The following is a 27,809-nucleotide window of genomic DNA, read 5'->3' as shown; positions in this document are numbered from 1 at the left end:
GGGGCAATTTCTGAGCACAGAGCCAGGAATGACCCTTGAATACTGCCAGATGTGACCCAAAAACAAAACAAACAAAAAATCCACAGCATTGAGGACAGACACACAGCCTATTCCTCCCTCTGATCATGGGGTAAGAGTAGCCCCAAAGGCTGAGGGGGGCTGGTCTGGCACCCCACCTGCACTCCGGAAGAATCCAGGTCCCTCCCACATGCCAAGTCTGGTTTCCTTGATGTCACCTGCCCCACACTTGGCTCCACTCCCATCATTTCAGTTGTTATTGTTAACATGGCGGGTTTGCCCACAGGGTGGCTCTGCTGTTGGGAAAACTTGGGGGGTGGGGAGATCTCTCTTAAGCTGACCCAGGGGAGATCGAGGAGCCCGAGTTGGCTTGTGGGGAGACAAAGAGAGGCTTCAGCACACCCTAAAATGAACTAGCACTGCCCCGGGCATACAGTGAGGGCAGACATGGCTGACTCTGCCCCCAGCTCAGGAAGGAGGTACAAGACTGGGACAGGGGGACAGGGGAAAACCAAAACTTCAAACAGCACTCAGGGCCAGAAACTTCATCCCTGAGGCCTGGGACGCACACTCTCTTGGGAGTAGCCCTGGAGGTTCTCAAGCAGCAAAGGAATGGCTGTGTCACTCTACAAACAAAAAATGATCCAGTGTCCCCCCTGAACATAGACCCTTAGGTCAGGCAGGGGAATGGGTCAGGGGTGCCCATCTCACATGTGAGGTGGGAGTCCTTGGTTCGATCTCCAGCCCCACATGGCCTCCACAATGACAGGAAAGAGAGAATGAGGAGAGACCCTGGGTCAGTTCCCAGGTTTCCCAATGCCCAGGATGGGATGCAATTGGGGTGCAGGGGACTTGTGTCTGGAGGAGTGACCCTATGTGGCACAGGCAGGGGGAGAAGGCGATGTTGACCCAGACTGGCCCCCACTACCCCCCAGCAGGATGGCACCCTGGACGGCTGCGTTGGAGCGGCTGCGGGAGACGGTGAGCACGGGGCGAGCAGTGCCAGCTGAGTTCCGTAGGACGCAGCTGCAGGGCCTGGAACGCTTCCTGAATGAGAACAGGCAGCTGCTGCAGGAGGCTCTGGCTGAAGACCTGCACAAGGTGGGTTGGGCCCCGATTCTCCCTGATGCTGACCCTTGGGCCGTCAGCTTCTTGGGGACAAAGGGGCAACGGGAACTAGAGTCAGGGAGCCCCGGCCTCGCTTCGGACTTGGCCCCATCCACCCACAGTCCGACTTTGAATCCGACATCTCCGAGCTCCTCTTGTGCCGGAACGAGGTGGCTTTTGCCCTGAGGAACCTGAACACTTGGATCAAGGATGAGCCCGTGGCCAAGAATTTGGTGAGTGCAGCCAGAGCCCGGCAGGGAGGGCATTTGCTTTGCACATGGCTGATCCGGATTCTATTCCTGACATCCCATAGCATCACCCTGAGCATGCCAGGAGTGATGCCTGAGCACAGAGCCAGGAGGAAATCCTGGAGTGCCACAGGGTGTGAGCCAAAAAGAAAAAAAATAATAGAATTTGTGAGGCCAGAAGCTAGCATGAGGTAGAGCACTTGCCTTGCATGCAGAAGGATGGTGATTTGAATCTTGGCATCCCATATGGTCCTCGAGCCTGCCAGGAACGATTTCTGAGCATAGAGCCAGGAGTAAGCACTGAGCGCTGCCGGGTGTGACCCCCGCCCAAATTTGTAAACCCCAGATCATAGGGGTCTGGGTGGGGCTCCTACTCTGGGGTGCTTATTACTCCCCTGTACCGTAGCTCCTGCAGCTCAGCTCTACTTTCATCCGCAAGGAGCCCTACGGCCTGGTGCTCATCATGGGGCCCTGGAACTACCCCATCAACCTCACGCTGGTGCCCCTGGTGGGTGCGTTGGCCGCAGGTGAGGGGCCCTCCCAGACCCCAGACCCAGAATTCCATGCATTCAGTGACCCCAACCATAACCTCCTCTGAGTCCAGCCCCAGTGTGGGGAGCGGGCAGTGCCCACTGTCCCACCCTACTTCAATGAAGCCCCTATGGATGCTTCCTGCCCTACAGGGAACTGCGTGGTGCTGAAGCCATCAGAAATAAGCAGAAGCGTTGAGAGGGTTCTGGCCCAGCTGCTGCCTCGGTATCTGGACCCGGTGAGTGGTGCTGCCAGCTGCTGCTCACTGCCCCCCACCGTCCGCCCTGTGGTACCCTAAACATCCCTCCACCCCCGTGTGCCCTTCAGAGCTGCTTCACAGTGGTGTTGGGAGGCCCCCAGGAGACGGGGCGGCTGCTGGAGGAGAAATTCGACTACATCTTCTTCACGGGTGAGGATGAGGGCAGACCTGAGCCCACAGGGTCCAGCAGACACGGGTGCTGGAAAGGCCCCCAGCTTGATGGGAACTCAGGTGCGGCCTCCAGTGGCCTCGATGACCAGCAGGAATTTCCTGATGCCTCCTGGGCTGTGAGCAGTCAGCAGGGACCACCCTGAGGGGCGCAGCAAGGATGGGAGAGCTCCCAGGCTACCCTCTCACCCACTCTCTCCATTCATTCATTCGTGCATTCATTTATCCCCTCATCCATTCATTCATTTATTCATTCATTCATTCAGTCACTCACTCATTCATTCTTTTTCTTTTTTGGTTTATTTTGGGTCATACCCAGCGACGCTCAGGGTTACTCTGGCTCTGAGCTCAGAAATCACCCCTGGCAGGCTCGGGGGACCACATGGAATGCTGGGAATTGAACCACAGTAGGTTTGGGGTCGGCCCATGCAAGGCAAATGCCCTACTGCTGTGCTCTCTCTCCAGCCCCTATTCATTCATTCTCAATCACTCATTTATTCATTCATTATTTCATTCATTCATTCATTCATTTACCTACTCACCCATTTATTTATTTTCTCACCCATTCACTCACCTCACTCCTCTCATTCATTAACTCATTCATTTATTCCCTCACCCACTCACTCATTCATTCATACCCTCACCCACTCGCCTACTCATTCATTCATTCTTTTACCCCCTCGCCCATTCATTCATTCATTCATTCACTCACTTGTCAGTCACAGCACGGTGGGAAGGAGGTCCTGAGGTCACAGGGTGGGGGTTCAGTGGGGGGGCTGAGTGAGGAGTGGGTGAGCACAAGACTTACTCAGAGCCCAGGGCCAGAGGGGGGCTGTGGGATTCAGGCTGCCAGATTGGCAGGAGCAGGGGACTGGGGCAGGGGCCACTTGGGGCACTGGCAGGGACCAGGTTCTCACAAGGCAGCCCAGGAGAGCAGGCCAGGCTGGCAGAGGCTGTGCCGTGCTGGGCCAGAGCGAGGGTCCGACTCAGCACAGGGACGGGGAGCCCCGGGAAGGGCTGACCCATCTCGAGTGTCCGCTGCCCTCTCACCAGGGAGCCCGCGCGTGGGCAGGATGGTCATGAGCGCGGCCGCCAAGCACCTGACCCCCGTCACGCTGGAACTGGGGGGCAAGAACCCCTGCTACGTGCACGACGACTGCGACCCCCAGACCACGGCCAACCGCGTGGCCCTCTTCCGCTTCTTCAACGCGGGCCAGACGTGCGTGGCCCCCGACTACGTGCTCTGCAGCCGGGAGATGCGGGAGCGGCTGCTGCCCGCCCTGCAAAGGGCCATCACCCGCTTCTTCGGCGCCGACCCCCAGGTCTCCCCCGATCTGGGCCGCATCGTCAGCGACCGGCACTTCCAGCGGCTGCAGGGCCTGCTGCGCTGCGGGCAAGTGGCCATCGGCGGCCAGAGCGACCCCCGGGACCGCTACATCGGTGAGCCGGGCCCCTGCCTACACCCTGCCCATCCCGGGGCTCCCTGCTCGGGCCGGCAGAGGAGAGGGACGCAGGCCGGGTGGTGCGGGCCCTGCCTGAGCCGCCCCGTCCTACACACCGCAGCCCCCACGGTGCTGGTGGACGTGCAGGAGACGGAGCCGGTGATGCAGGAGGAGATCTTCGGGCCCATCCTGCCCATCGTCACGGTGGGCGGCATGGGCGAGGCCGTCGAGTTCATCCGGCGGCGGGAGAAGCCGCTGGCCCTGTACGCCTTCTCCCGGGACAGCCAGGTGCGCCGGGCTGGGGGTCCCGGGTCCCTCACAGCTGCCCACCAGGCTCTGCTACGGGTGTGTCCTGCACAAAGGAGGCGTGTCCAGAGCACCCGTCTTCACCAGGGTCTGCAGAGAGGGGCTCTGGGAGCGGGGTGGGGGACAGGACGCTGTGCCCCTCCTGCCCGGCCTGGCCACCAGCTCCCTGAGCTTGTGGGCACCTCTGTTCAGAAGGGCAGCGAGCCCCCATCACAGCCTCTGCCCGCCTCTCGCCTCCCAGGTGATCCACAAGGTCCTGGATCGCACCAGCAGCGGCAGCTTCACCAGCAACGACGGCTTCGTGTTCTTGTCTCAGATGACCCTACCCTTCGGGGGCATCGGTGAGCACACTCTCCCAGCCCTGGACCTCCCGAGGCCCCTGTGCCCTGACCTCAAAATGCCTGTGAGGGATAGGACAGCGGGCACAGAGCTTGCCTTCCACTCCCAGCATTGCATAAGGGCCCAAGAGCAGGCCAGGACCAATCCCTGAGCACAGAGCCAGGAGCAATCAACCCCTTAGCGAGGAAGCAGGAGCAAGCCCTGAGCAGAGTCAGAAGTGAGCCCTGAACACAGAGCCAGGAGTGATCCCTGAACACTGCCAGGTGTGGTCCCAAAACTAGGGGGGAGAGGGAGGGAGGGGGAGAGAGAGAGAGACAGAGAGACAGAGAGAGAGAAGACAGAGAGAGACAGAGACAGAGACAGAGAGAGAGAGACAGAGAGAGAGACAGAGAGAGACAGAGAGAGACAGAGACAGAGAGACAGAGAAGAGGAGAGAGAAGAGGGGAGAGAGAGAGGAGAGCAGAGGAGAAAGAGAAGAGGAGAGAGAAGAGAAGAGAAGAAAAGAGAAGAAAGAGAAGAGAAGAGAAGAGAAGAGAAGAGAAGAGAAGAGAAGAGAAGAGAAGAGAAGAGAAGAGAAGAGAAGAGAAGAGAAGAGAAGAGGCCCGGAGAGATAGCACAGCGGCGTTTGCCTTGCAAGCAGCCGATCCAGGACCAAAGGTGGTTGGTTCGAATCCCGGTGTCCCATATGGTCCCCCGTGCCTGCCAGGAGCTATTTCTGAGCAGACAGCCAGGAGTAACCCCTGAGCACCGCCGGGTGTGGCCCAAAAACAAAAACAAAAACAAAAACAAAAAAAAGAAGAAGAAGAGAAGAGAAGAGAAGAGAAGAAGAGAGGAGAGAGAAGATGGGAGAGAGAGAGGAGAGGAGAGAGAAGAGGGGAGAGAGAGAAGAGAGAGAAGATGGGAGAGAGGGGTGGGGAGGAGAGAGAGAGAAGACGAGAGAGAAGAGGAGAGAAGAGGGGAGAGAGAGAGGAGAGAAGAGAGAAGAGGGGAGAGAAGATGGGAGAGAGAAGGGTGGGGAGAGGGAGAGAGAGAGAGAGAGAGACCGAGCAGAGGCTGAGTTCACATCTGTCTTGACCCCAGGCAACAGCGGCATGGGCAGGTACCACGGCAAGTTCTCCTTCGACACCTTCTCACACTTCCGCTCCTGTGTGCTGTCCTCGCACCACTTGGAGCAGCTGAACCAGGTCCGCTACCCGCCCGTAGGGCCCTGGTCCAGGAAACTGATAACCTGGGCAGTGGAGTTTCCAAACTGCACCATCCAGTGAGCGCATGTCCCCCCCAACACCCGGCTCCCACGCATCCTCGGTGTCCAGCCCTCCTCAAAAGCGTGAAATGCTGAGCAGGACTGCCAGGATCTGGCTCTGGGGGCCTGTGGTTCCCAGGTGAGTGGGCAGGCCAACCCGAGAAGTGAAGCCTGCTGCAAAGGTGGGTTTGCCCCAGGCTGGGCAGGTCCTGCACTGGATGGACCCACTTGCATCAGATCTGTATGTAAACTGGCTCCTCAGTACCCAGTGACTACTAACAGCTCTGTTTCTGCCCTCATTGAGGGGGGGCTGAATTTATCTGACTTGATGTGTCATGAGGAAAAATATACATGCCCAGATTGCATGTCCCTGAGTTCAAATCTCTCACATTGCTTGGTCCCTAAGCATTGCCAGGAGTTGACACCCGACCACACAGCACCCCAGGTATAACCCTAAAACATAACCAAAGAAGGGGAAAGATGGTTTTGTTCTCCTGAGCACTGCAAGAAAGGGCTGATTGTTAATGCAAAGGACACAGTGAACTCACCAAGAAGGTACTGAACAGGGGGTGAAGGAATGAATGAAAGGAGTGTCTCATTCATTGAAATGAAGAAGGGATGTGTGGTGTGTGGTAGGTAGAGGATGGAGGAGAAATTCAAGAATGAAGGATGGATTATTGGGAGGAGTGGGTAGATGATGGATGGAAGAGTAGGTGGGTGAAGAGATGATAGCTGGGGAGATTATGAATAGATAATGGATGGAGGATGGATGGATGAGTGTGTGGGTACTGGGGGTTATTGGGTGAATGGATAAATGGGTGAGTGGGTGGGTTGGGAACTGGATAGATTATGAATGAACAGATGGATGAACATATCTATGTATGGTGTATAGATGAGAGTGTTGGTGGGTAAATGGATGGATGGTTGGGTGGATGGGTGAATAGATGAGTGAGGGGTGGATGGGTGAATAGTTGGGTGGGTGGATAGTTGAGTGGGTGGATGGATATTCAGTGAATGGATGATTGGGTGGGTGGATGTATGTTTGGGTGAATGGTTGGGTGGGTGAATGGACGGTTGGGTGGTTGGGTGAATGGATAGTTGGGTTGGTGGGTGGATGGATTGGTGGATGGATGAGTGGATGGCTGTGTGAACTGGAGAATGGACAAATATATGGAGATATATGGAGAATGGACAGATATAAACTGATAGATAAGTGTATAGATAATAAATGGGTGAATATATGGTGGATCAATGATGGACATATGGATAAGTAGGCAGGTCGTGTGTGGGTAGAGGGATGGATAATGGATGAATGAGAGGAATAGGTGCAGGCCAAATGGTTTGGAATATTCCAAACCTGGCTGAAATATTGGGTAACCAGACCCCCAGGACATTGGCTGACCTTACACTTACAGCCAGCCCTGGGTATGTGTGGGGGAGAGAGACTGAGAGAGCAATCTAGCAGGGGGCCCCTCCAGCACTTCAGCCCTGGTCTTAGATACTCTGGTGCTAACTGCTCAGAAAGTGATTATTAGGGGTACCTCATAACTGAGGGCTTAACACTTAAAGGGACATTAGAATGAATGTGGCGATCCAGGGGCCATATGAGTCTCTGTTTCCTTATAACCCCAGTCACTAACCCCATGTCATACAGCATCAGAAGTTGCCAGGGCCCCTTGCTTCCTCAACTCAGCAGAGTTCATCCCCAGGCTGTCCTCACCCTGGTAACATGAATACACAGTGTGCCCAGCACGGGCACGAACATATCCTCACATTCGTATTCAGTCAGAACCGGGGCTCCAACCTTGGCTCCTGGTCCCCTTCCACTCCATGAACACCCTTAAAAGAAGGAAACCAGGTCCCAGCAAGGGGAAATAAAAATTCCCAGCTGCCCCTGTCCCCCAAGTAAAAGAAAAAGAAAAAAAAATAATCCACACAGTGGAGGGGGTTCCAACATTAAGGCCAGGAATCCCACCACACAAGCCTTCTGCTCCTGAGAAGGGAAGAAGCTTAGCGGAGGAAGATAGAATGAGCCCTTTCCTTCCTGAAACCCGGCTTTGACTGGCAAGAAGCAGGCCACACCCTTGGTGGAGAAGGACTACAAGAAGGGAGAGACCCAGTGATCGCATCGCCAGATCACACCTAGAATGGAGTACGAATACTGATTAGGGTAGGACACAATGATCCAACATGTGTGTGTGCGTATGTGCATTTGTGGTGTGCATTTGTGCGTGCCTTTGTGTGCCGTCACCAAGGCCTGCACGGAAACTAAAGATACCACACACTTGTTCACAGCAAGTAAGGGGGTTCTAACAGTCCCCCAAAGCCTGGACACACCTCCCCCGATCCAACAGGAGGGGCTCTGGCTGAACCTCCATGACCCTCCCTTCCCTCAGCTGCTGCCTCGTTGACCACCAAGTGGGGCGCAGTGGTGCTCAGACCAGTGCCTGAGGCCAGGTGTGGCAGGGTGTGGGCACCCAGAGGCACCACCCTCCTCAGCTCTCAAATGGTCTTCTGAGGCATGACCGTTTCTGAGGGGCACAGCTATGTGGGCATCAGTTTCCCCTCTCTCACCGTCATCCTCCTGCATGCCAGGTGGCAGCACCCAGACTCAGTGAGAACGCCCTGTGGGTGCCCTGTGGGTGCCTGACTTGAGAAGTAAGAAGGTTTTCCTTCCTTCTTTCTGTTTCTGGGTCACATCCGGCATTTCTCGAGCTGGCCTCTGGCAGTGCTCAGGGGTTACGGGGACCAAAGTTGGGTGGAACACTTGCTAAGCAGCGGGCCCTACCTGCAAACTCCAAATGAAAAAATTTGGGAGTTTGGGGCCACACCCTGCAGTGTTCAGAGGTTACTCCTGGCTCTGTGATCAGAAACTACTCCTAGCAGGTTCAAGGGACCATATAGGATGCCGAGGATTGAAACCTGGGGACTGCATGCAAATTAAAGCCTTACCTGCTGTGAATTCCTGGTACTTGGAGATACTGAGGACTGAACCCAGGTTGCCCATGTGCAAAGTAAATGCTCTTCCTGCTGTTCTACCCTTCTGGCACCTCTTTAAAAATTATAAACTATTTTTGAGGTTCCAGGGTTTGAGTCTTAGTGTCTCTGATGCTGAGTGACATTCCTCGGTTTCAAGAGTCTTGAAGGATGTGTTGTATTTGGGGTGAGCCAGACATTGTTTTCGATACTATGACCATCATTTCAGCCGAGGATGACATGTCGAGATATGAAGTTCCTAATTACAGATGAGGGCGCTGAAGAACAGAGAGGTTCCATCACTGGCTCAAGGTCACAGAGCTCGTGAAGATTTGAATTAAAACTCACACTGTCCTGGGATCTCTGGACTGTTCTGAGATACACGCAGGGCTGTTCCGGGGAGACTGGGCACTGTTCTAGGGTCTGTTTCCTTCTGGGCTCTCTGGGTCCTCGGCTGAGATGAGCATTTCTAGGTTGCCATGAGCCAGGCTCCCTGGGGGTCAGGGCGGGAAGGGGATTTCGTGGGCATACTCCACCCTGGGTAGTCTGCTCAGGGCTGGGGTGTCCAAAAAGGAGGTGCAGAGGCTGAGGGACCGATCGAGGAGTCCGTCAGGGACTCCCTGGACCTCCACATGGAAGGACAGACAGGGCAGGGTTCTGGCTGACAGGCGCCCCCTCCCCACTGCCCCCGCCCGCTGGCCCATCCATCTCCCCGCGGCCACAGCTGCCACCAGCTGCCCCTATCGAGCGCCGAGATGAGAAGGTGTGGAGGATTAGGGGGCACGGGGGACAGGCTGGCAGGCAAGATAGATGAGGGGGCGGGGGGCCAGCTCGCCTCGGGCAGGAAGCGCAGGCCGGCGGATGGGGCTGTGTAAGACATCAGTGGGGGAGTGCACGCGTGAGCATGTGTGTGGTGTGTGTGGGTCTCTGCCATGTGTAAGTGTGAACGTGAGCCTGTGTGTGTGATCTGGGATCATGTGTGAGCCTATGTCTGTACGCGCGTATGTGGGAGCCTGTGAGCGCCTTCATGTGTGTGTTTCTGTGACCATACATACGTGAGCCGGCGTGGATGTATGGATGAGTGTCTGTGACCTTTTGCGAACCTGTGTGTGTGTCTGTGGCTGTGCGTGAGCCTATCTGTGTATGTAATTGGGCGTGTGTATCTGTGTGTGTGCTCATGTCCATCTGTGTACATAGGAGTCACCCACATGTGGGGGGCAGAGCAGAGGTCTATGTGGACAGCCATGCACACATTCAAACACTGATAGCGCTCCCAGCCTCACTCGCCCCTCACTTCCACCCCAGCCCATGGGGCAGGAGGTGCCTCCCACCCAAACTCGGGGATTCCTCACAGCTCTCAGGGCCAACCTCAGAGCTGGTGGTGGTGCCTTCCTTCCCGGCCGGGTAGCAGATAGGTGTTCAGAAAGGAGGGGTCTATGCCACCTCAGGGGTCTCCCGCTCAGGCCTCTTTGTCCCCCGAGTCCCTATGCCAACATGGACAGGGCCCTGTGGTTGTTCACATGAGCTCTGGCCTGAGTGTTTACTTAGGGCATCTCCTCCAAGTGTGGGTGACAAGGGTCCAGAGATGCCCACCTGGACCAAGGTCAAGGGTCCCCCACCCTCCCATCAAATGACCCCCATGTCTTCCGTGACCAGCCTCAATCAGGGGGAACATCCCAGAATCCCCCATCCCGAGGCCTTCATGTGCCCCCCAACTCTGCAGGAACCAGGCAGCCCCATCGACAGGTGGGTGCCGGCGCTTCTGAAATGCACTTGGCTCAGTTAGGGAAACTGAGACACGAGGGGCCCCCCACAGGGACCTGCTCAGTTTCCTGGCCCACCTGCCCCAGGCCCTCCAGTCAGTCAGGCCCGGGCCCCTGTGGACCCCAGCCCTGCCCTACCATGAGCCCATCGATTGGAGGCGGCTGGGGGGCCAGAAGGGAGGGGCGGCAGCTGCCAACGTCACAGCCCTCGGCCCGCTGCTGCCAGCCCAGTGTGAGGGGCTGTGTGGAGAAGGAACTGCTGCCGTGGGCCGGAATCCCTCAGAGGAGAAGCCAGGAGCACCCCCAAAGTGGGGCCCACCAGTGTCTGTGCCGAAGGTCCCGGAGTCCCTCCTGCCATCGCGCGGTGGGTCCCCAAGCAGCCGGACCTCAGGGCTGTGTCCATGGCAGGTACGGTTGGGATGGGGGGGCTCTGTAGGGGCTGGGGCTGCAGCAAGGCACAAAGAAAGCCCCCCCTGGACCCAGGTGCTGAGCTGGAGAGTGGGGTGGGACCCCTGGATTGGACCCCCAGTGCAAATTTGGGAGATGTTAGTTGCAGGGACAGGAGAGCTGTGCCTGGGGATTGGCCTTGAGCCTGTCCCTCTATACCCCCCAAAACTGATCCGGGATGTTGAGGTGTCGAACCGGGGTTGGGAGGCAGTCTGGAGCCCACCAGACACCAGCTCTGCACCCCATCTCCCCCACCCCTCCAGCATCTGTCTGTCCAGATTCAAAGCTGCTCCCCTGCTTGGGGCTCCCTTGCCCCAACTCAGCTGCAAGGAAAGAAAATTCTTATTTGAGGATTTTCTTTTCTCCCTAGAAATAGTTTTTTACTGAGAGCTGGAGAGATATAGCATGGCGGTAAGAGGCTGGCTTTGCGTGCGGCTGACCTGGGTTTGATCCCCTTCACCTCATAACGCCCCAAGGTGTGTCAGGAGTGATCCCTGAGCACCATGGGTATGGCCCAAAAACCAAAAGCCAAAGAACCAAAAAGCTAAGAAAATTTTTTTTCTTTTGGTCACTCAGGGGTTCCTCCTGACTCTACACCCAGAAATCACTCCTGGCGGTGCTTGGGGGACCCTATGGGATGCCGGAGATTGAACCTGGGTCAACCAGGTAAAAGAAAAAAAAAACCACCATCCCTGGTGCCAGAGATAGCATGGAGGTAAGGCATTTGCCTTGCATGCAGAAGGACAGTGGTTTGAATCCCGGCATCCCATATAGTCCCCAAGCCTGCCAGAACCGATTTCTGAGCATAGAGACAGGAGTACTCCCTGAGCGTTATCGGGTGTGACCCAAAAACAGAAACAGAAACAAAAACAAAAACAAAACAAAACAACACCAGCTGTGCTATGGATCCAGACCTGGTATTATTATTATTATTATTATTATTATTATTATTATTATTATTATTATTTATTTGGGTTTTGGACCACACCCAACGGTACTCAGGGATTACTCCTGGTTCTGTGCTCAGAAATAACTCCTGGCAGGCTTGGGGGACCCTATGTGATGCTGGGGATCAAACCCAGGTCTATCCCAATTTGGTCGTGTGCAAGGCAAAGGCCCTACTACTGTGCTATCACTCCAGCCCCCTTTAGCCCTGAATTTTTTTGTTTGTTTTTGGGCCACACCCGGCAGTGCTCAGGGGTTACTCCTGGCTATCTGCTCAGAAATAGCTCCTGGCAGGCACGGGGGACCATATGGGACGCCGGGATTCGAACCAACCACCTTAGGTCCTTGGTCAGCTGCTTGCAAGGCAAACGCCGCTGTGCTATCTCTCCAGCCCTTAGCCCCGAAATTTAAGAAAATCTTCACTGGGAGAAAAACTCAGAAAATGGAAGTTACCATTTCAGGAGGGATCCCGGGGTTCACTGCCCATACCAGGTGCCCAGTGATGCCATGCTGAGGGCCGGGAGAGATGGGGGCACCGGGAACATATCAGTTGGCAGTGACAGGAGCCGGGCAGCCACTAGAAATGGGGAGTTCCATGGTGTTGGGCTATGTATGTGCAAACAGCTCCTTGAGTCCAAAACTTTCGTCCACATCCCCCATCCCCGAAAGTTCCAGGAGGGCCCCAGACAACCCACCCGGCCCAGCGCTCCCCCTCAGCTGCCCCAGGGTCTTGGGCCCGAAAGTTCTTATCTGCATCCTCGAGGTCTCCTGCTGCCTAGCCCCCTTCCTCTGCGAGCACCCCCCCCCCCGCTTGTCTTGGGGGCCTCATCTCACTTCTGCTGCCCCTACCTGTGATGAAAGTCATGGGGAAAACAGCACCCAAACCGCCTCGATCCCACCCACGGCTCGGATTGTGGGGTGATGCGCTCATTCTTTGCTCCGTGTCCTGGGTGCTGAGTTCCGACCCCTGACCCCCACAGGGGTGCCCGAAACTCATCAGCACTGGCCGTTTCCGGGACCCGGTTTGCTTTGGCCACTGCCCACCCCACCCTACCTCAGAGAGTTGTACCAGAGCAGGGCGGTGTGCAGGCCAGAGAGGGGCGCAAGGGGCATCCACGAGGCCCTCAGAGCCCAAGAAGGCCCCACCTGTCTCCTCACCTGTCCTATCACCCCAGGCGGGTCTTCGCTGCCCCTCCCAGGGGCCTCTGAGGTGGTGTGAGGAAGAGTGGAAGCTGGGCCCAGGGGTGACACAGGGACAGAACTCTCCAAAGGAGGGGGACAGCCAGGTGTGGCCTCTGGGGCCTGGGGGGGAAGATTTTCAGGGAGCATTTCCTTCACTAAAGGGTGTGGAGACAGGAAGATAAGCCTACAGTCTAGGCGAGCTTCTTGGAGAAAGAGACCCTTCCACACAGCTTCCAGGCTATTCCTGAGGGCTGGGGGGCAGAGATGCCCACACTTTCGTCTTCTTCCCCCACCCCCAGCCTTTCTCTCTGCCAGCCTCGGGTTACTTGCGCCCACCAATGCCTACCCACTGTCTGCGCCCAGCTCCAGTTGTGAGTCTCTGCGGGCCCTGGCGTACCCCTCGGCAGCCCCCAATTCTGCAGAGGCCCAGGTGGGGCCAGAGCCCATGGGACGCGGCTCCAAGAACCCGCTGGTGTCTGGGGTGACGGTGCAATTGGAGATGAAGGGGCTGTGGGAGCAGTTCCACCGTCTGGGCACCGAGATGATCGTCACCAAAGCGGGCAGGTGTGGGCTTGAGTGTGGGGACCAGTGTGAAAGTGTGTGTGTGTGTGTGTGTGTGTGTGTGTGTGAGTTCAGTGTCTGCGTCTCATCAGTTTATCAGTGTGTCTGCGTCAGTGTGTGGGGCCATGAATATATGTCAGTCCCATGTGTCTGTCCCATGTCTTTGTGCACGTGTGTGAGACCGAGTGTCTGTCCTGTGTCTATCTGAGCCAGTGTGTGTCCATCACTTTGTGTCCATGTGTCATTGTGTCTGTGTGTGGGTCTGTCACCATGTGTCAGCATAGTTTGAGCATGCCCATGTCTGGTTATAAATTTCTAGGGTTTTTTTTTTTTGTTGTTGTTGTTGGTTTGTTTTGGTTTTTGGGTCACACCCGGCAGCGCTTAGGGCTTACTCCAGGCTCTCTGCTCAGAAATCCCTCCTGGCAGGCTTGGGGGACCATATGGGATGCCGGGATTCGAACCACCGTCCTTCTGCATGCAAGGCAAACGCCTTACCTCCATGCTATCTCTCCGGCCCCCTGGCTATGAATTTCTGTGCATGCTTGTTGCTGTGTCGCTGTGGTGTGTCACTGGGTGCATCTGTGTCCATATCTGTTGCTGCATGTTATTGTATCTGTCCGTATTTGTAGCTGTCTGTAATTGAGTCTGTCATTGTGTCTGTCTGTCATTATGTGTGTCCATGTATCTGTTGTTGTGTGTCCGTGTGTGTCTGTCATTGGGCATGTCGTGTGTATGTTGCTATGTGTCTGTATGCCGCTGTGTGTCCGTGTTTCTGTCTTTGTGTGTCTTGTGTCTTTGTCACTGTGTTACCGTGCCCACCCATCTGTCCGTGTCTGTCACCGTGTGTCATCCGTGTGTCTGTCCATGTCAGTCCATGTCTCCCGCTGTGTCCGTGTGTCCGTCGCACTGAGCCCCTCCCCGCCGCAGGAGGATGTTCCCCGCCTTCCAGGTGAAGATCCTGGGCATGGACGCGCTGGCCGACTACGCGCTGCTCATGGACTTCGTGCCGCTGGACGACAAGCGCTACAGGTGGCGCGGGGCCGGGCGGAGGGGAGGGCCCGGAGCCAGCCCCGCGCAGGGGATGCCTTCGCGGTGCCAACGGGGGTCCCGGGCTCTGCCCCCAGGTACGCCTTCCACAGCTCGGCCTGGCTGGTGGCGGGCAAGGCGGACCCCGCCACGCCGGGCCGCGTGCACTTCCACCCGGACTCGCCGGCCAAGGGCGCCCAGTGGATGCGGCAGATGGTGTCGTTCGACAAGCTCAAGCTCACCAACAACCTGCTGGACGACAACGGCCACGTGAGCGGGACGAGGGGCGGGCTGTGGGCGGGGTCTTGGGCGGGCGGGACCAATCAGACCTCAGGACCCTGGCCGAGGCGGGGATGCAGGGGCGGAGCCTCTTAGGGGGCGTGGTCTGGGGCGGGGCCAATCAGGTCTTAGACTTAGGAAGCGTAGCCAAGGCGGGGCTTCTGAGGAGCATAGGGGCAGAGTCGTATCGGGGCGTGGCCTGGGCGGGACCAATCAGACCTTAGGGGTGTGGCCTGGAAGGTGTTGGGCGTGGTCGAATGGGCGGGGCCACGTCGAGGCATGGTATGGGGCGGGGCCGATGGCTTCATGGAGCATAACCAAGACAGGGCTTCTGGGGCCAGTGGACATGGGGGTACAGATGTATCTGGGCATGGTCTATGATGGGGCCAAGCTGGCCATCTGGGGCGTAGCCAAGAGTGCTCCTGGGCATGGTCATGTGAGGCAGGGTCTATTGTGGGTGTGATGGCAGGACCAGCCACCTTGCATGCAGCCTCTGCTGTGGGTCTCAGCGCCCTCAGTCGGCTGCTGTAAACAAGTCTGGGGGAACTGGGCAGGACGATGGGAGATAGGCTGGGGAAATGGGGGAGATTCTGGTAAACACAGTCCTGAGATAGCTCAAGAGGGCAGCCAGGGAATTGGAGAGAAGGGCAGGAGACATAGTAGACACTCAGAAGAAAGCATTGGCTGATGGGGTGGTCAGATCCTGCCTCTGTGGGTTCAGCTGGTAGTGTAAGAAGTTAAGACACCAGGGCCAGAGAGAGAGAGCATAGCCATAATGGAGAGGGCGTTAGCCTTAACCCTGGTTCAACCTCCTGCATCCCACATTGTTCCCTGAGCCCCACCAGGAATGATTACTGAGTGCAGAGCCAGGAGGAACCCCTGAGCATTGCCGCGTGTGGCTCAAAAACAAAATCAGTGACTGAGCATGAAGAGCCACGGGCCCCAACCTGCAGATGTGTACAAGTAGCCCACACAGTTACCCAGAAAAGGGGAGCATGGGCCCAGGAGGACACCAGCGTCAGGGAGGGTGTGCGCTGAGGCACCATCCACACCCGCTTCCGCACCCCCAGATCATCCTCAACTCCATGCACCGCTACCAGCCCCGCCTCCACGTGGTGTTCATGGACCCGCGCAAGGACAGCGAGCGCTATGCCCAGGAGAACTTCAAGTCCTTCGTCTTCACTGAGACCCAGTTCACCGCCGTGACGGCCTATCAGAACCACAGGGTGGGTGGGGCTGCAGGGTGGACAGGCAACAGACACCCGGGTGTAAGGAGTGGGGAAGCAGAAAGGACAGGTGGGCAGCACTGTGTCCCTCCAGCTTCCTGCTGACCCATCTCTGGACTTTCTCCCCTGCAGATAACCCAGCTGAAAATCGCCAGCAACCCTTTTGCCAAGGGTTTCAGGGAGGCTGACCCGGATTCCTGGTATGGTCTGAGCCCCCCTGGTGCTGCCTTGTCCAGCCCCTCAACCCCAACCCCAGGTAGCAAGGTGGGGTCACGGCTACAGACTTGTCCTGATTCTGGCTGTGACCCCCATGCCCCTCCTGCCTGCCCCAGTTTTAGGACTGTGACTCCACAGCCCCTGCTTGGCACCCTAGCCCGAAGTCATAGCAGCCTGGGTTCCTCCTGCCTTCTGAAGGGTTCCACAGAGCAGAGGAGAGGTGAGGCCCCCCAGCCATGCCACAGGACTCCTCTGTGTTCAGAGAGGGAGGCTGAAGTTTCGGAACTATGTGAGGCCACAGCAAAGGCAGGCAGGGATGGAGAAGGGCCAGAGACCAAGGTAGCAGGACTGGAGGGCTTCCTGCAGGAGGTGGTTTGTTAGCTGAGTCTCGGAGGATGGGGAGGGATTTAGACAGGCAGACAGTAAGAAAGGAATCCAGGCAGAGGTCAGAATGAGATAAAGAAAGAGTGGGAGGCGTTCAGTGTGAGAGGGAGACTCAGTGTGTGAAGGACAATTTGGAGTTCACTCCACTCCCCTGACTTCCTCTTAGACCCTAGCAGGAGACTTCCTTCTTCCTCAGACCCCAGCAGAGCTCCAGCCCCTGCCTCCAGGACAGCTGCTCGGCTTCACCACCAACTGCTGGCCCCACCTGAGGCTTTGCTGGCCCAGGCCACCTACCGGCCCCTCCCCTACCAGGGCCTATATCCTCGGATCTCAAGTCCTAGGGGGGTCCCAAGGGCCCGGCATACACCATACCCCCTTCCCAGCATGCAGGCTGATGAGCTGCAGGAGACCAGGCCCCTTCCAGCTGGGCTGAGGCTCTTGTCTCCCACTGCCCTGTGTAGGGTGCCTGGCCAGGATCCTCCCCTAAGGATGGAGGCCTGTGGACAAAGTCCCTTTACCCTGGATGGCACCCCCTTAGCCCCTCTCCCCTCCCACGCAGAGCAGGGCAGGTAAGAGCTCAGTGTGGAAATGTGTGTCTGGCAACATGAGGCCAATTGGGCCAGAACCCAGACCAGCCCTCTGGGCCCTGCCTCCTGCCTGGTAAGCTTCCTTGATCCTTCCTCCACGCCCTGCCCTTCTGCTCCCTCTCCCCACATTAAAACATTTGAGATGGACCTTGAATGTGTTTTCTGTCCCCATACCTGGGGTTTGGGGATGCCCTGAGAGGGTTGGTAAATAAAGGTGCTGAGACCAGTTCTGTGGCATTGCCCCTGGAGGGGTATGGCCCTCCCTAAGGACAGATCTGCTCAAGTGGGCAGGCCGGCAGAACTCAGGGATGGCTTCTCTTCTGGGGTTAGTCACAGTGTGCAATGCTGGGGATGCTGGGGGGAGGGCACAGAACCAGGATCCCAGGGATAAGGTGTGTGTGTGTGTGTGTGTGTATGTGTGTGTGTGTGTGTGTGTGTGTGACTTAGGGCTCAAGGATCTGAGACAGTGCAGAGGCACTCCATGCACCCCACTAATATCTTCCCTCACAACCCTTCCAATGGCTCTCGGCTCAGAAATCGCTCCTGGTAGGCTCGGGAGGCCATATGGGATACTGGGATTCGAACCCCCGTCCTTCTGCGTGGAAGGCCCTAGGTCCGTGCTATCTCTCCGACCCCCCAAAAAATATTTATTTAAAAAATGTTTTTTTTTTGTGTGTGGTTTTTGGGTCACACCCGGCAGTGCTCAGGGGTTTTTCCTGGCTCCATGCTCAGAAATTGCTCCTGGCAGGCACAGGGGACCATATGGGACACTGGGATTCGAACTGATGACCTTCTGCATGAAAGGTAAACGCCTTACCTCCATGCTATCTCTCCGGCCCCTTAAAAAATGTTTTTAAATAGGAACCCTGTATAATCCCACCAATTTTAGTTCTGGATATTTGAAAAAAATGTTTGATAAATATGTTATACCCCCCCACCAAAAAAAAAAAACAAAAACAAAAGAGGGACCAGCAACGCGGGAGCCGCGGGGCATGGGGTCAGGCCCCGAGTTCCCAGGTCTCGGGCTGAATTTAACCTCGAGCTCCGCCGTTCCAGCCCCGCCCCTCCGAGATGTCAGTTTCCGCCGGAAGTAAAGGAGCCGGACCCGCCTCTTCCGGCCAGGACGGCCACTCGGGGGCGGGGTCATCCGGGACCATACCCACCCAGAAACACGCCCCTGTATAGAGGCTCCGCCCACCACTCTGAACGCGGCCAATGAGCGCGAGGGGCGGGTTCAGGCTCCTCCCTCGGCCCCGCCCAGCGCCCCGTCCGGGCGTGGAAGTCGCCGGCGCCCTCCGAGCGCCCGACATGCCGCTGCCCGACCTGTCGGCCGAGGGCGAGCGGCGCTACCGGCGGCTGCTGGCCCAGGCCACGGCCCGGCTACGCTCGCGACCCGCGGCCGCCGCGGTGCTCGTCCCGCTGTGCTCGGTGCGCGGGGTCCCCGCGCTGCTCTACACGCTGCGCTCCCGCCACCTGTCCGGGCGGCACAAGGGCGAAGTCAGGTACCCGAAGCTGGCCCGGGCGCGGGGCGGGCGCGGCTCTGCCGTCCTGACTCCCTGTGCCTCAGTTTCCCAGGCGGCAAGTGGGACCCCGCCGACCGGGACGTGGTGCACACGGCCCTGAGGGAGACGCGCGAGGAGCTGGGCCTGGCCGTGCCCGAGGAGCGCGTGTGGGGGATCCTGCACCCCGTGTACAACCAGGTGAGGCAGGCCCGCGCGCTGTCACCCCACCAGACTAACCCCCAGGGCTGGGCTTGGCAGGCGAGGACAGTCTTAGCCAGCGCCCCTCCCAGGCCCTGCCGGCTCCCTGGGGAAACTGAGGCACGGCGTGCACAGGCTCAGCAAGGTGAGGCGTGGGGGTCTACACAGGGAAGACTCGGGCCCATAGCACAGCGGGGAGGGCGCTTGCCGTGCACACGGCCGATCTAACATCTCCAAGGTCCCCCGAGCCCAGAGACAAGAGTGACGCTTGGGCATCGCCGAGTGTGGCCCCCAAAGGGAAAGGACAGAAAGGGGAGGCTTGGCAGGCTGCTGGAACCCGGGGCCTGGCTGGGTCTGGTGCATTGGGGCGCTCAGGCAGTGTGTTTGGATTTCAGCCCCCGACTGCTGGGCTCTGGCTAATGAGGTCCACGGTGGGGGCGGGGCAGCTCTCCACTAGGCGCCTCTCTGGCCCTCCCTCCACCCTCCACCGCAAGCCCGAGCATCACCCTGACCCCTGCCCTCCTCCCAGCAAAAGGTCACAGTGGTGCCAGTGCTTGCTGGGGTCGGACCAGTGGACCCCCAGAACCTCAAGCCCAACCCTGATGAGGTGAGTGGCATGGAAGGAAAGGCAGGTCATGGGGGATTGGCCCCGCCCACACCCTGATCACGCCCACTTTGAGAGGACACGCCCACTTTCACAAAACTCCGTCTACTGGCTCTGTCCACCCCTCAAAGCCACGCCCTCTTCTGGATGTCACGTCGTGGCCCCGCCTACCCCAAGCCCTTTCCTTATCTGGGCCTTCTAATCCATTCTTGGCCACGCCCACTCGCTCCTGACCCCCGCCCAGTAATCTCTTGGCCCCTCTCACCTCCAAGCCACTACTGGCCCCGCCCACCATCTCATGGCCCCACCCACTCAATTCGTGGCCCCTCTCACCTTCTTTGGGCCTTCCCTCTATTTCTGACTCCGCCCACTTCTCCAAGCCACTCCCTCTTCTGGACATCCCTGCCCTCCTGGCCCCGCCCACCCTTAAACTCTGACCTTACAATCCACTCTTGGCCAAGTCCACCCTCTCCTGACCACGCCCACCAATCGTTTGGCACCTCCCACCACCGAGCAATCTTCTGGACCTTCCCAGCCACTCTTGGCCCCTCCCAGCCACTCTTGGCCCCGCCCATAATCTCCTGGCCACGCCCACCTCCAAGCCCCTCCCTTCCTCCCTCTTGCGGGCCTTGCCACGCTCTCCTGGCCCTGCCCGCAGGTGGAAGAGGTGTTCACGCTGCCCCTGGCCCACCTGCTGCAGGCCGAGAACCAGGGCTACACCCACTTCTGCAAGGAGGGTCGCTTCGACTACACGCTGCCCGTCTTCCTGCACGGCCCGCACCGCATCTGGGGGCTCACGGCCGTCATCACTGAGTTCACCCTGAAGCTGCTGGCGCCTGACCACCAGACGCGCCTGTTTCTGTCCCGGCTGCCCCCCAAAACAGGGTCTGGCTCTCAATAGCCCGAGCCCAGGATCTCCAGCCTGATCCACTCCAGACCTGAATAAACAGTGTTTTTTCCTCACTTGGCAGCAGCCTCTGTGTCTGTGTTGGGTTCTGAGCAACAGTACTTGCTATGACGTGCCTTTAGACCTGCCCCCTGCATCACCCTTCACAGCCCCAGAGGTGGGGCCCTGCTAGGGGGCCACTGACACCCAGGGCACCCCAAGTGTTGTCTGCACTGGGCCCTGATTCAAGAATAGACTCCTCTGCTGGATCTCAGATTTCTGTGGCCGCCTCTGGGCCCAGCTGCCCAGGGGAGCTTCCTTGTTAACTGTAAAACTGATGCCACCCACACTAAATACCAACCAATGCTACCTCTGACCTTGTGAGAGGTGACCAGGTTGCCCCAATAACCACTATGATACAATCCGTTGCAGAGAGTAATAGAATCGGTCCTCTGTTCCTCAGATCAAGGGCCCTGAAATGGACGGGCTGAGCCTGCTGGTGCCGGGCCTTGTGGTGTGGGAAGACGTGAGCAGGGCCAGGCAGCAGTGGAGGAAGCTCATTAGCTACCCTCAAAGATGAACAAAAACTGCAAGTTCCCAAAATGGGCAAGCTTCAGGTGTGGCTGGATCCAGGATCTCTGGGGCACTATGGCACTTTTCTAGACTGGCCTCTCTTTGTGGCTTGGGAGGAGGGAAGGGCAACATCATCCTCAGCCAGCAGCCATTCTTCTGGCATTTGTAGCCCTGCATGGACTCCTCTGCCTTTCCCATCTATGCCTGCCAGCAGGAATGGGGCATCGGTGATGGGCACAGTCTGAGAGCTGGGGAAGGCAGGAGAGAGATTAGGTGCTGAGCAGGCCCACATGGCCTTGATGGTGAGCAGGAGGCAAGCAGGTTAGCAGGACCCCCAATCCACAGTGGGTGTTTCGGGGAACCGGGGGGATCACTCCAGAGCAGCCCGTGAGGGGGGCCTACTGGGCCGCTGCACCCAACTTCATCTCACTTTTCCCTGCCCCTTCACACCTCCCCGAGTGCTCCTCACACCCACACACACCCCCACATCATATGGCCTCCAGCCCTCTCACCTGGGAGCAGGCCTCATGATGTGGCCGAAAATAACCCTGGGTGGGTGCAGGGGAGGGAGGGACCCATATTCCCAGGAGGTGTGACTGGTCAGCCATTTGCAGCCAGGCACAACCAGGAGTGAGCCGGCTGGGAGGCAGCTCCCGGAGGGTGAGTATTCCCACCCTAATTTCTCAGTCCCGTCTCCCCCACATCCAGCTCCTTGCCACAAACCCAGGTCATCAGCGCCATGCTCTCCCCTGCTCTCTAGCCCTCGGGGTGCCTGTCCCGCATGGCGGGCTCAGGACCAGAGGCCCGGCGGCGGCCCCTGAAGATCAGCATGCAGGAGCACATGGCCATCGACGTGAGCCCCGGCCCCATCCGGCCCATCCACCTCATCTCCGGCTACTTCCCGCATTTCTACCCCCTTGGGAGGCGGCCCCCGCACGCTCCCACCCTGCAGCTGGCCAGGGACACTGCCGCCCTGTCCCTGTCGCAGCCCAAGCCAGAGCCTGAGGGAGATTCGGACGACGGCAGTAAGTGGGGTTAAGTGGGGCGTGAGGGGTTTGGGGACCCTTGCCTCTCATAGGGAGATCCAGTAGGGGCTCAGCCACCTGCCCACCCGCACCACAGCCGCCCTGGGCACGCTGGAGTTCACGCTTCTGTTTGACGCTGACAACAGTGCCCTGCACTGCACCATGCACCGAGCCAAGGTGAGGGGGCCAGTTCGGAGGGAGGTGGTGGTGCCCCAAACAACCACACCACAAGTGCCCTTTCTGCTGCAGGGACTCAAGCCGCTGACCTCGGGCTCTGTGGACACCTACGTCAAGGCCAATCTGCTCCCTGGGGCCAGCAAGGTGAGGGGCCAGACCACCTTAGGTTTGGGTACTCCCCCCTGCTTGAGGGGCCTGGCCATGACACCCCATGACACCTGGACCCCAGGCCAGCCAGCTGAGGACCCGCACAGTGCATGGCTCCGGGGATGCCATTTGGGAAGAGACGCTCACCTACCATGGTTTCACCTGCCAGGACGCAGGACGCAAGACATTGCGGTGAGACTCAAGCTGGGCTGGGCTAGGGGGCTGGAGGGGTCTGGGGGGTGTCCGTCGGGCCTGACCTGCACCCCTGCCCAGACTGTGCGTGTGTGAGGACTCGAGGCGGCGGCGGCGGGCACCCCCCCTGGGAGAGCTGCGTGTGCCCCTGAAGAAGCTGGTGCCCGACCGAGCCAGGAGCTTCGACGTCTGTCTGGAGAAGCGGAGGCTGGTGAGGGCGGGGACGGGGTTCAAGGACCACGGGGCTGCAGTGCACAGGGCTGTGCCTCCACCCTGACCTGCCTCTACCATTCCAGACCAAGCGGCCCAAGAGCCTGGACATGGCACGTGGCATGTCCCTGTACGAGGAGGTGCGTGAGATGCGGGTTGGTGGGAGGGGGCGAGGGTGGGGGTGGCACTGCCTGCACCAGGTAGGCGGTGGGGGGCATGGAGGGTGTCAGGGCCCAGAGGGGACAGACAGGAGAAGCTGTGGGACAGATGGAGAAGAAAGCGAACCCAAGGGGACCAAGTGGTGCGGCAAGCAGTAGGGCGTTTGCCTTGCACACGGCAGACCCAAGATAAACCGAGGTTCCATCCCCCCAGTCTCATATGGTCCCCCAAGCCAGGAGCGATTTCTGAGCGCATAGCCACGAGTAACCCCTGAGTATCACAGGGTGTGGCCCAAAAACCAAAACCAAACAAACAAAAAAAAAGTGGACCCTCCAGGACTGACTCAGGCAAGCCGGAGGCCAGAGGCCAGCCTAGCCAGGATGCTCTTAAGGGACTCCGAAGGGGGTCAAGGACCTGCAGGGCCCGTCAGGTCTGGACCAAAGGGCCCAACAGCCTCCTGCTGCCCCTAGTGCAGTCTCGAGCTGCTGCAGTCACACCAGTAAGCCTGGAGGCGGGAAGGGGGAACAGTCTGGGAGCCAGTTCTGGTCAGAACCCAGGCTCAGGGCACTGGAACGTGTTGGGCCTCTGGGGTGGGACCATGGTCGAGCACAGTACTGTCCCTGCACCCAACCAGACAGGCTGACCCCGGGGCTGTGTTGTAGGGCATTTTGGGGAGGCCCAGGGCCGTGATGACGGAGCAGGGACCTGCCCGAACCCTGCAGGTGGACGTGGAGGCCCCTGGCGAGGAACGGGGCCGCGTGTTGCTGTCCCTGTGCTACAGCTCTCGGCGGGGGGGCCTGCTCGTGGGGGTGCTCCGCTGCGCCCACCTCGCCCCCATGGATGCCAACGGCTACTCAGACCCATTCGTCCGCCTGTGAGTGTCATGGACCAATGGGGTGGGGTCGGGCTGGTGGTGGAGATCTCTCCAGGAAACATCCAGTCTCCCCACCCATCACAGGCTCCTGCGCCCCAACGTGGGGAAGAAAGCCAAGTACAAGACCAGCGTGCGGAAGAAGACCCTGAACCCTGAGTTCAATGAGGTAGGTGGGGGTAGTGGAGGACAGTGAGGGGTGGGGGGCAGTCAGTCTGGGTGGAGGCACCAGTCTCTCCTCTCCCCAGGAGTTCTTCTATGCGGGCCCCAGGGAGGAGCTGGCCCAGAAGGTGCTGCTGGTGTCCGTGTGGGACTATGACCTGGGCACGGCTAATGACTTCATCGGTGAGGAGAGGGGTGGGGGCTCCCGAGATCCAGACCGTGGCCGTCTCAGGAGGGTGGGGGATGAGCCCAGGGACCCCGTGATCCCGACCACTGCTGTCCCAGGCGGGGTGCAGCTGAGCAGCAGGGCTGGCGGGGAGCAGCAGCGGCACTGGCGCGAGTGTCTGGGCCACAGTGACCGGCGTCTGGAGCTGTGGCACCCACTGGATGGTGCCCCCATCCCACTTAGCGACTAGCACCCCCAGGTCCGTGCCAAACCCGAGCTTGAATCCCCCTCACCCATTGTCCAATTCAGCCTGATCCTGAGCAATAAACGCCTCAACAGATCAGCGTGAACCTGTCTTGTGTCCCATGGCCCCCTCACAGGCGGCTCTGGCTCCCACAGAACTGGGGGGCCCCTCGGCCAGTGCGCAAGGGCTGAGCTGAAGGATGGTACAGGATGAACGGAGGCCAAAGTAGCAGTCCCAGGGCAAAGCGTCTTTATTTGTGGCTCTGGGTAGGGCCGAGTGGCGGTGGCACAAGACTCAGGACGCGGCTCTCCGGCTCTGTTGGGCCTCAAACTGCTGCATCCGCTCCTCGAGTTCAGGCCGGAAGTGGCGGATCAAGCCCTGGTGAGGGACAGGGCAGGGAGAGGCGCACTGTGAAAGGGTCTGGGGTCCGCAGCTCCCCACGCCCCAGCCTCACGATGGGCAGGCAGTACCTGTACAGGCCAGGCGGCGCCATCGCCCAGCGCGCAGATGGTGTGGCCCTCAATCTGCTTGCTGATCTCCCACAGCGCGTCGATCTCGGCTGGCCGAGCATCCCCCTTCACGAAGCGAGCCATCACCTTGTTCATCCAGTCCACGCCTGCGACCCAGGGCAGAAAGGGGTCTCAGTGTTGCCCAGGGGCCTCTGAGGAGGCAGAATACAGGGCAAGGTGGGCACACACTCACCTTCTCGACACGGGGTGCACTGGCCACAGCTCTCATGCTTGTAGAACTCAATCAGGCGTGCGATGGCCTTCACGATGTCCGTCTACACGACAGGGGGCAAGGACACCCTAAGTCCGTGTGGCACAAGCTCCCCAGGACCCCAGCCAGGACCACAGGACAGGGTTCTGGGGGGCAGGGAACAGGCTGGCAGGAGGGCACAAGGCAGACTGGGACCAGGCCTCACCGAGCGATCCATAACGATCAGCGCAGCTGTGCCCAGGCCTGTCTGTGCCTGTATCAGCGAGTCGAAGTCCATCAGCACCGTCTCGCACACGGACTTGGGGATCAGCGGGGTGGATGAGCCGCCAGGGATCACCGCCAGGAGGTTATCCCAGCCTCCCGTGACGCCTCCTGGGTCACCCGCCATTCCCCAGAGGATGGATGGTCAGAGTGGCACGGGGCGGGCACACCGGTGTGTCAGTCAGCTGCCTACCCCCTCGGGTGCCCCTACATCTCCACTCACCTGCGTGCTTCTCAATAAGCTCCTTGAGTGGCACCGACATCTCTTCCTCCACTGTGCACGGGTTGTTGACGTGGCCCGAGATGTTGAAGAGTTTAGTGCCTGAGTTGCGCTCCCGGCCGAAGCTGGCAAACCAGGCGCCCCCTCGGCGGCAGATGGTGGGGGACACGGACACGGTCTCCACATTGGCCACGGTGGTGGGGCAGCCAAAGACTCCTGGGGAGGGAGACAGGATGGGGCAGGGCCTTTATACCTCTTTGGTAGTCTTTTATTAATTTTGGTTTTGGGAGCCATGCAAGGCAGTGCTCAGGAACCACTCCTGTCTGGCTCTGGAGATCCTCTGGGATGCCACGGATCAAAACTGGGCGGGCTACATGCAAGGCAAACACCCACACTGCTGTGTTATCGCTCTGGCCCTATCCTTTTGGTAACCTCCTATCCCAGACTCTGGCAGGATCTTCCCCAGCTGCGCTAGCCCAGCCAGACGCTCACCTACGTCAGCAGGGAAGGGAGGCTTCAGCCGCGGCTTTCCCTGCTTGCCCTCGATGGACTCGATGAGCGCGGTCTCCTCCCCGCAGATGTAGGCCCCAGCCCCACGCACCACAAACACATCGAAGTCATAACCGGAGTCGCAGGCATTCCTGCCGATCAGGCCTGCGTCGTAGGCCTCTCGGATGGCCACCTGGGAAAGAGGAGCCACAGCACAGTCCCTAACTGCCCAGGGTGGCCTTGCAGGCTTTTCTTGGCCCTGTGCTCAGTAATGACCCCTCACCATGCTTGGGGACCATATGGGTGCTGAGGAACTAATCTCTGTAACGTGCAAAGCAATGAGTAATGTCTGTAATGTAACATGCAAGGAAAGTGTCCTGCCCACTGTACTACTGATCAGGTTTCATCAGATTGGTTTTTTGGTTTGGGGGCTACACCAGGCAATGCTCAAGAGTACTCCTAGCTCTGTGCTAGCTCTGTGCTCACTCCTGGCATGCCTGGGGACCAGTAAGGATGCCAGGGATGCAAACCTGGTCTGTCACATGTAAAGCAAATGCCCTACCCACTCTACAATCACTGTAGCCTACATCACAGGTTATTTTGTTTTGATTTTTGGGACCACACCGAGTGGTACTCAGGGCCTACTCCTGGATCACTCTGGTAGGCTCACCGGACCCTATGGGATGCCAGGGACCTACTCTGCTGTGCTATCACTTCATCCCTACAGTTTTTTTTTTTTTTCAAGGAGGGGTTGCCAGGAGGCACCTGGCAGTGCCTAGGGATGACTCTTGGCTCTGCACTCAAGGGTCATTACTAGCAGTTTTCAGGGGACCATATGGGATGCCAGGGATCGAACTTGGGTCAGCCACAGACAAGGCAAACACCCTCCCTCGTGTACTATTGCTGTGACCCCAACACAGGTCATTTTTCAGAAAAAAGATGGAAGGAGATTGGGTGAGACAGTACGGGGTTAGAGTGCCTGCCTCACCGGTAGTCCAGAGCGGTTTGATCCCTAGCAGGGCCTAGTCCTCTGGCTACAGCAGGTGATTTTGAGGGATCTGGGAGACAGTGTACATGGCTTCCTCTCCTTATGAGGAGATGCACTGCTTCTATAGCAGAAGCGCCCGAGTGTGTGACCCCAACACAAACCCCACACCCCAAGAGCCCATGAACAGCAAGCACTACTCAGGAGACCCTTCCTCTCTGACCTGTCGGGGGGAACCTAAGAGAAAAGCCAACCCCAAACCGCCCACTGTAGACATCGCAGTCTCAAGTGAGGGGCTCCTGGCCACTCCCTCCCAGCAGCAAGGAACTCCACCAGGCTTTCCAAGGTGAGGCTCCCAGGACATAAATAAGCCCAGGAAGGAGATTCGGGGGCCCTGAGCCCATTCACATGCAGGCAGGATGAACTGGGGTACCAAACAAGCACTGAGAGCTCCTACTGACGTATAAAGGAGATCCACCAGGCATTGCAGCCCACCTGCAAGTTGGAGGCCTCGTTGTAGAACTCCCCCCGGATGTAGATGTAGGCGGCACGGGCGCCCATGGCACGGCCTCCCACCAGACAGCCCTCTACCAGCTTGTGCGGGTCATGGCGCATGATCTCCCGGTCCTTGCATGTGCCCGGCTCCCCCTCGTCTGCGTTCACCACCAGGTACTTGGGCCTGTCGGGGAGTCAGTGGTTCATCAGACCCATGGGGTGTCACATGCCACTCGCCTACATCCACATCCACGAACCCTCCAAGATGAC

General features: G+C 58.6%; 5 protein-coding genes across 5 annotated transcripts in view; 4 read left to right on the top strand and 1 right to left on the bottom strand.

Moving 5' to 3' along the window:
* Positions 1-957: 957 nt before the first annotated feature.
* LOC126018797 (aldehyde dehydrogenase family 3 member B2-like) lies at positions 958-5,683 on the top strand. The gene is made up of 9 exons (XM_049780892.1): positions 958-1,119; positions 1,248-1,358; positions 1,780-1,900; positions 2,057-2,142; positions 2,232-2,313; positions 3,385-3,771; positions 3,895-4,061; positions 4,321-4,420; positions 5,499-5,683. The coding sequence occupies exons 1-9, from the start codon at positions 958-960 to the stop codon at positions 5,681-5,683; spliced, it is 1,401 nt and encodes a 466-aa protein (XP_049636849.1).
* A 4-nt stretch (positions 5,684-5,687) lies between these two features.
* Positions 5,688-17,239, top strand: TBX10 (T-box transcription factor 10). Its single transcript, XM_049780891.1, has 12 exons — positions 5,688-5,800; positions 9,362-9,508; positions 10,186-10,383; positions 10,454-10,632; positions 10,737-10,808; positions 13,274-13,538; positions 14,463-14,564; positions 14,660-14,831; positions 15,911-16,066; positions 16,199-16,266; positions 16,405-16,502; positions 16,863-17,239. Exons 1-12 carry the CDS (start codon positions 5,688-5,690, stop codon positions 17,237-17,239), a joined length of 1,947 nt encoding a protein of 648 aa, XP_049636848.1.
* Positions 17,240-18,561: 1,322 nt separating this feature from the next.
* On the top strand, positions 18,562-20,517 carry NUDT8 (nudix hydrolase 8). Its single transcript, XM_049781252.1, has 4 exons — positions 18,562-18,755; positions 18,821-18,953; positions 19,483-19,560; positions 20,216-20,517. Exons 1-4 carry the CDS (start codon positions 18,562-18,564, stop codon positions 20,456-20,458), a joined length of 648 nt encoding a protein of 215 aa, XP_049637209.1. The 3' UTR covers positions 20,459-20,517.
* Positions 20,518-21,742: 1,225 nt separating this feature from the next.
* Positions 21,743-24,465, top strand: LOC126019110 (double C2-like domain-containing protein gamma). The gene is made up of 9 exons (XM_049781299.1): positions 21,743-22,041; positions 22,139-22,218; positions 22,291-22,362; positions 22,448-22,557; positions 22,639-22,768; positions 22,854-22,907; positions 23,649-23,800; positions 23,885-23,966; positions 24,046-24,465. The coding sequence occupies exons 1-9, from the start codon at positions 21,798-21,800 to the stop codon at positions 24,373-24,375; spliced, it is 1,254 nt and encodes a 417-aa protein (XP_049637256.1). The 5' UTR covers positions 21,743-21,797; the 3' UTR covers positions 24,376-24,465.
* Positions 24,466-24,601: 136 nt separating this feature from the next.
* The window catches only part of NDUFV1 (NADH:ubiquinone oxidoreductase core subunit V1), a 3,513-nt gene continuing 305 nt past the window's right edge, over positions 24,602-27,809 (bottom strand). The window contains exons 2-8 of the mRNA XM_049780890.1: positions 27,540-27,723; positions 26,063-26,252; positions 25,574-25,786; positions 25,295-25,461; positions 25,072-25,153; positions 24,840-24,985; positions 24,602-24,747 (exon numbers count right to left, since the gene is read on the bottom strand). Coding sequence (XP_049636847.1) covers positions 24,664-24,747; positions 24,840-24,985; positions 25,072-25,153; positions 25,295-25,461; positions 25,574-25,786; positions 26,063-26,252; positions 27,540-27,723 — 1,066 coding nt within the window. The 3' untranslated portion in view covers positions 24,602-24,663. The remainder of the gene's footprint in view (positions 24,748-24,839; positions 24,986-25,071; positions 25,154-25,294; positions 25,462-25,573; positions 25,787-26,062; positions 26,253-27,539; positions 27,724-27,809) is intronic.

This window comes from Suncus etruscus, chromosome 9, assembly GCF_024139225.1.
Source record: "Suncus etruscus isolate mSunEtr1 chromosome 9, mSunEtr1.pri.cur, whole genome shotgun sequence".
Taxonomy (NCBI): Eukaryota; Metazoa; Chordata; class Mammalia; order Eulipotyphla; family Soricidae; genus Suncus; species Suncus etruscus.
Note: the sequence above shows the minus strand (reverse complement) of the source record. Positions and strands in the feature narration are given on the sequence as shown.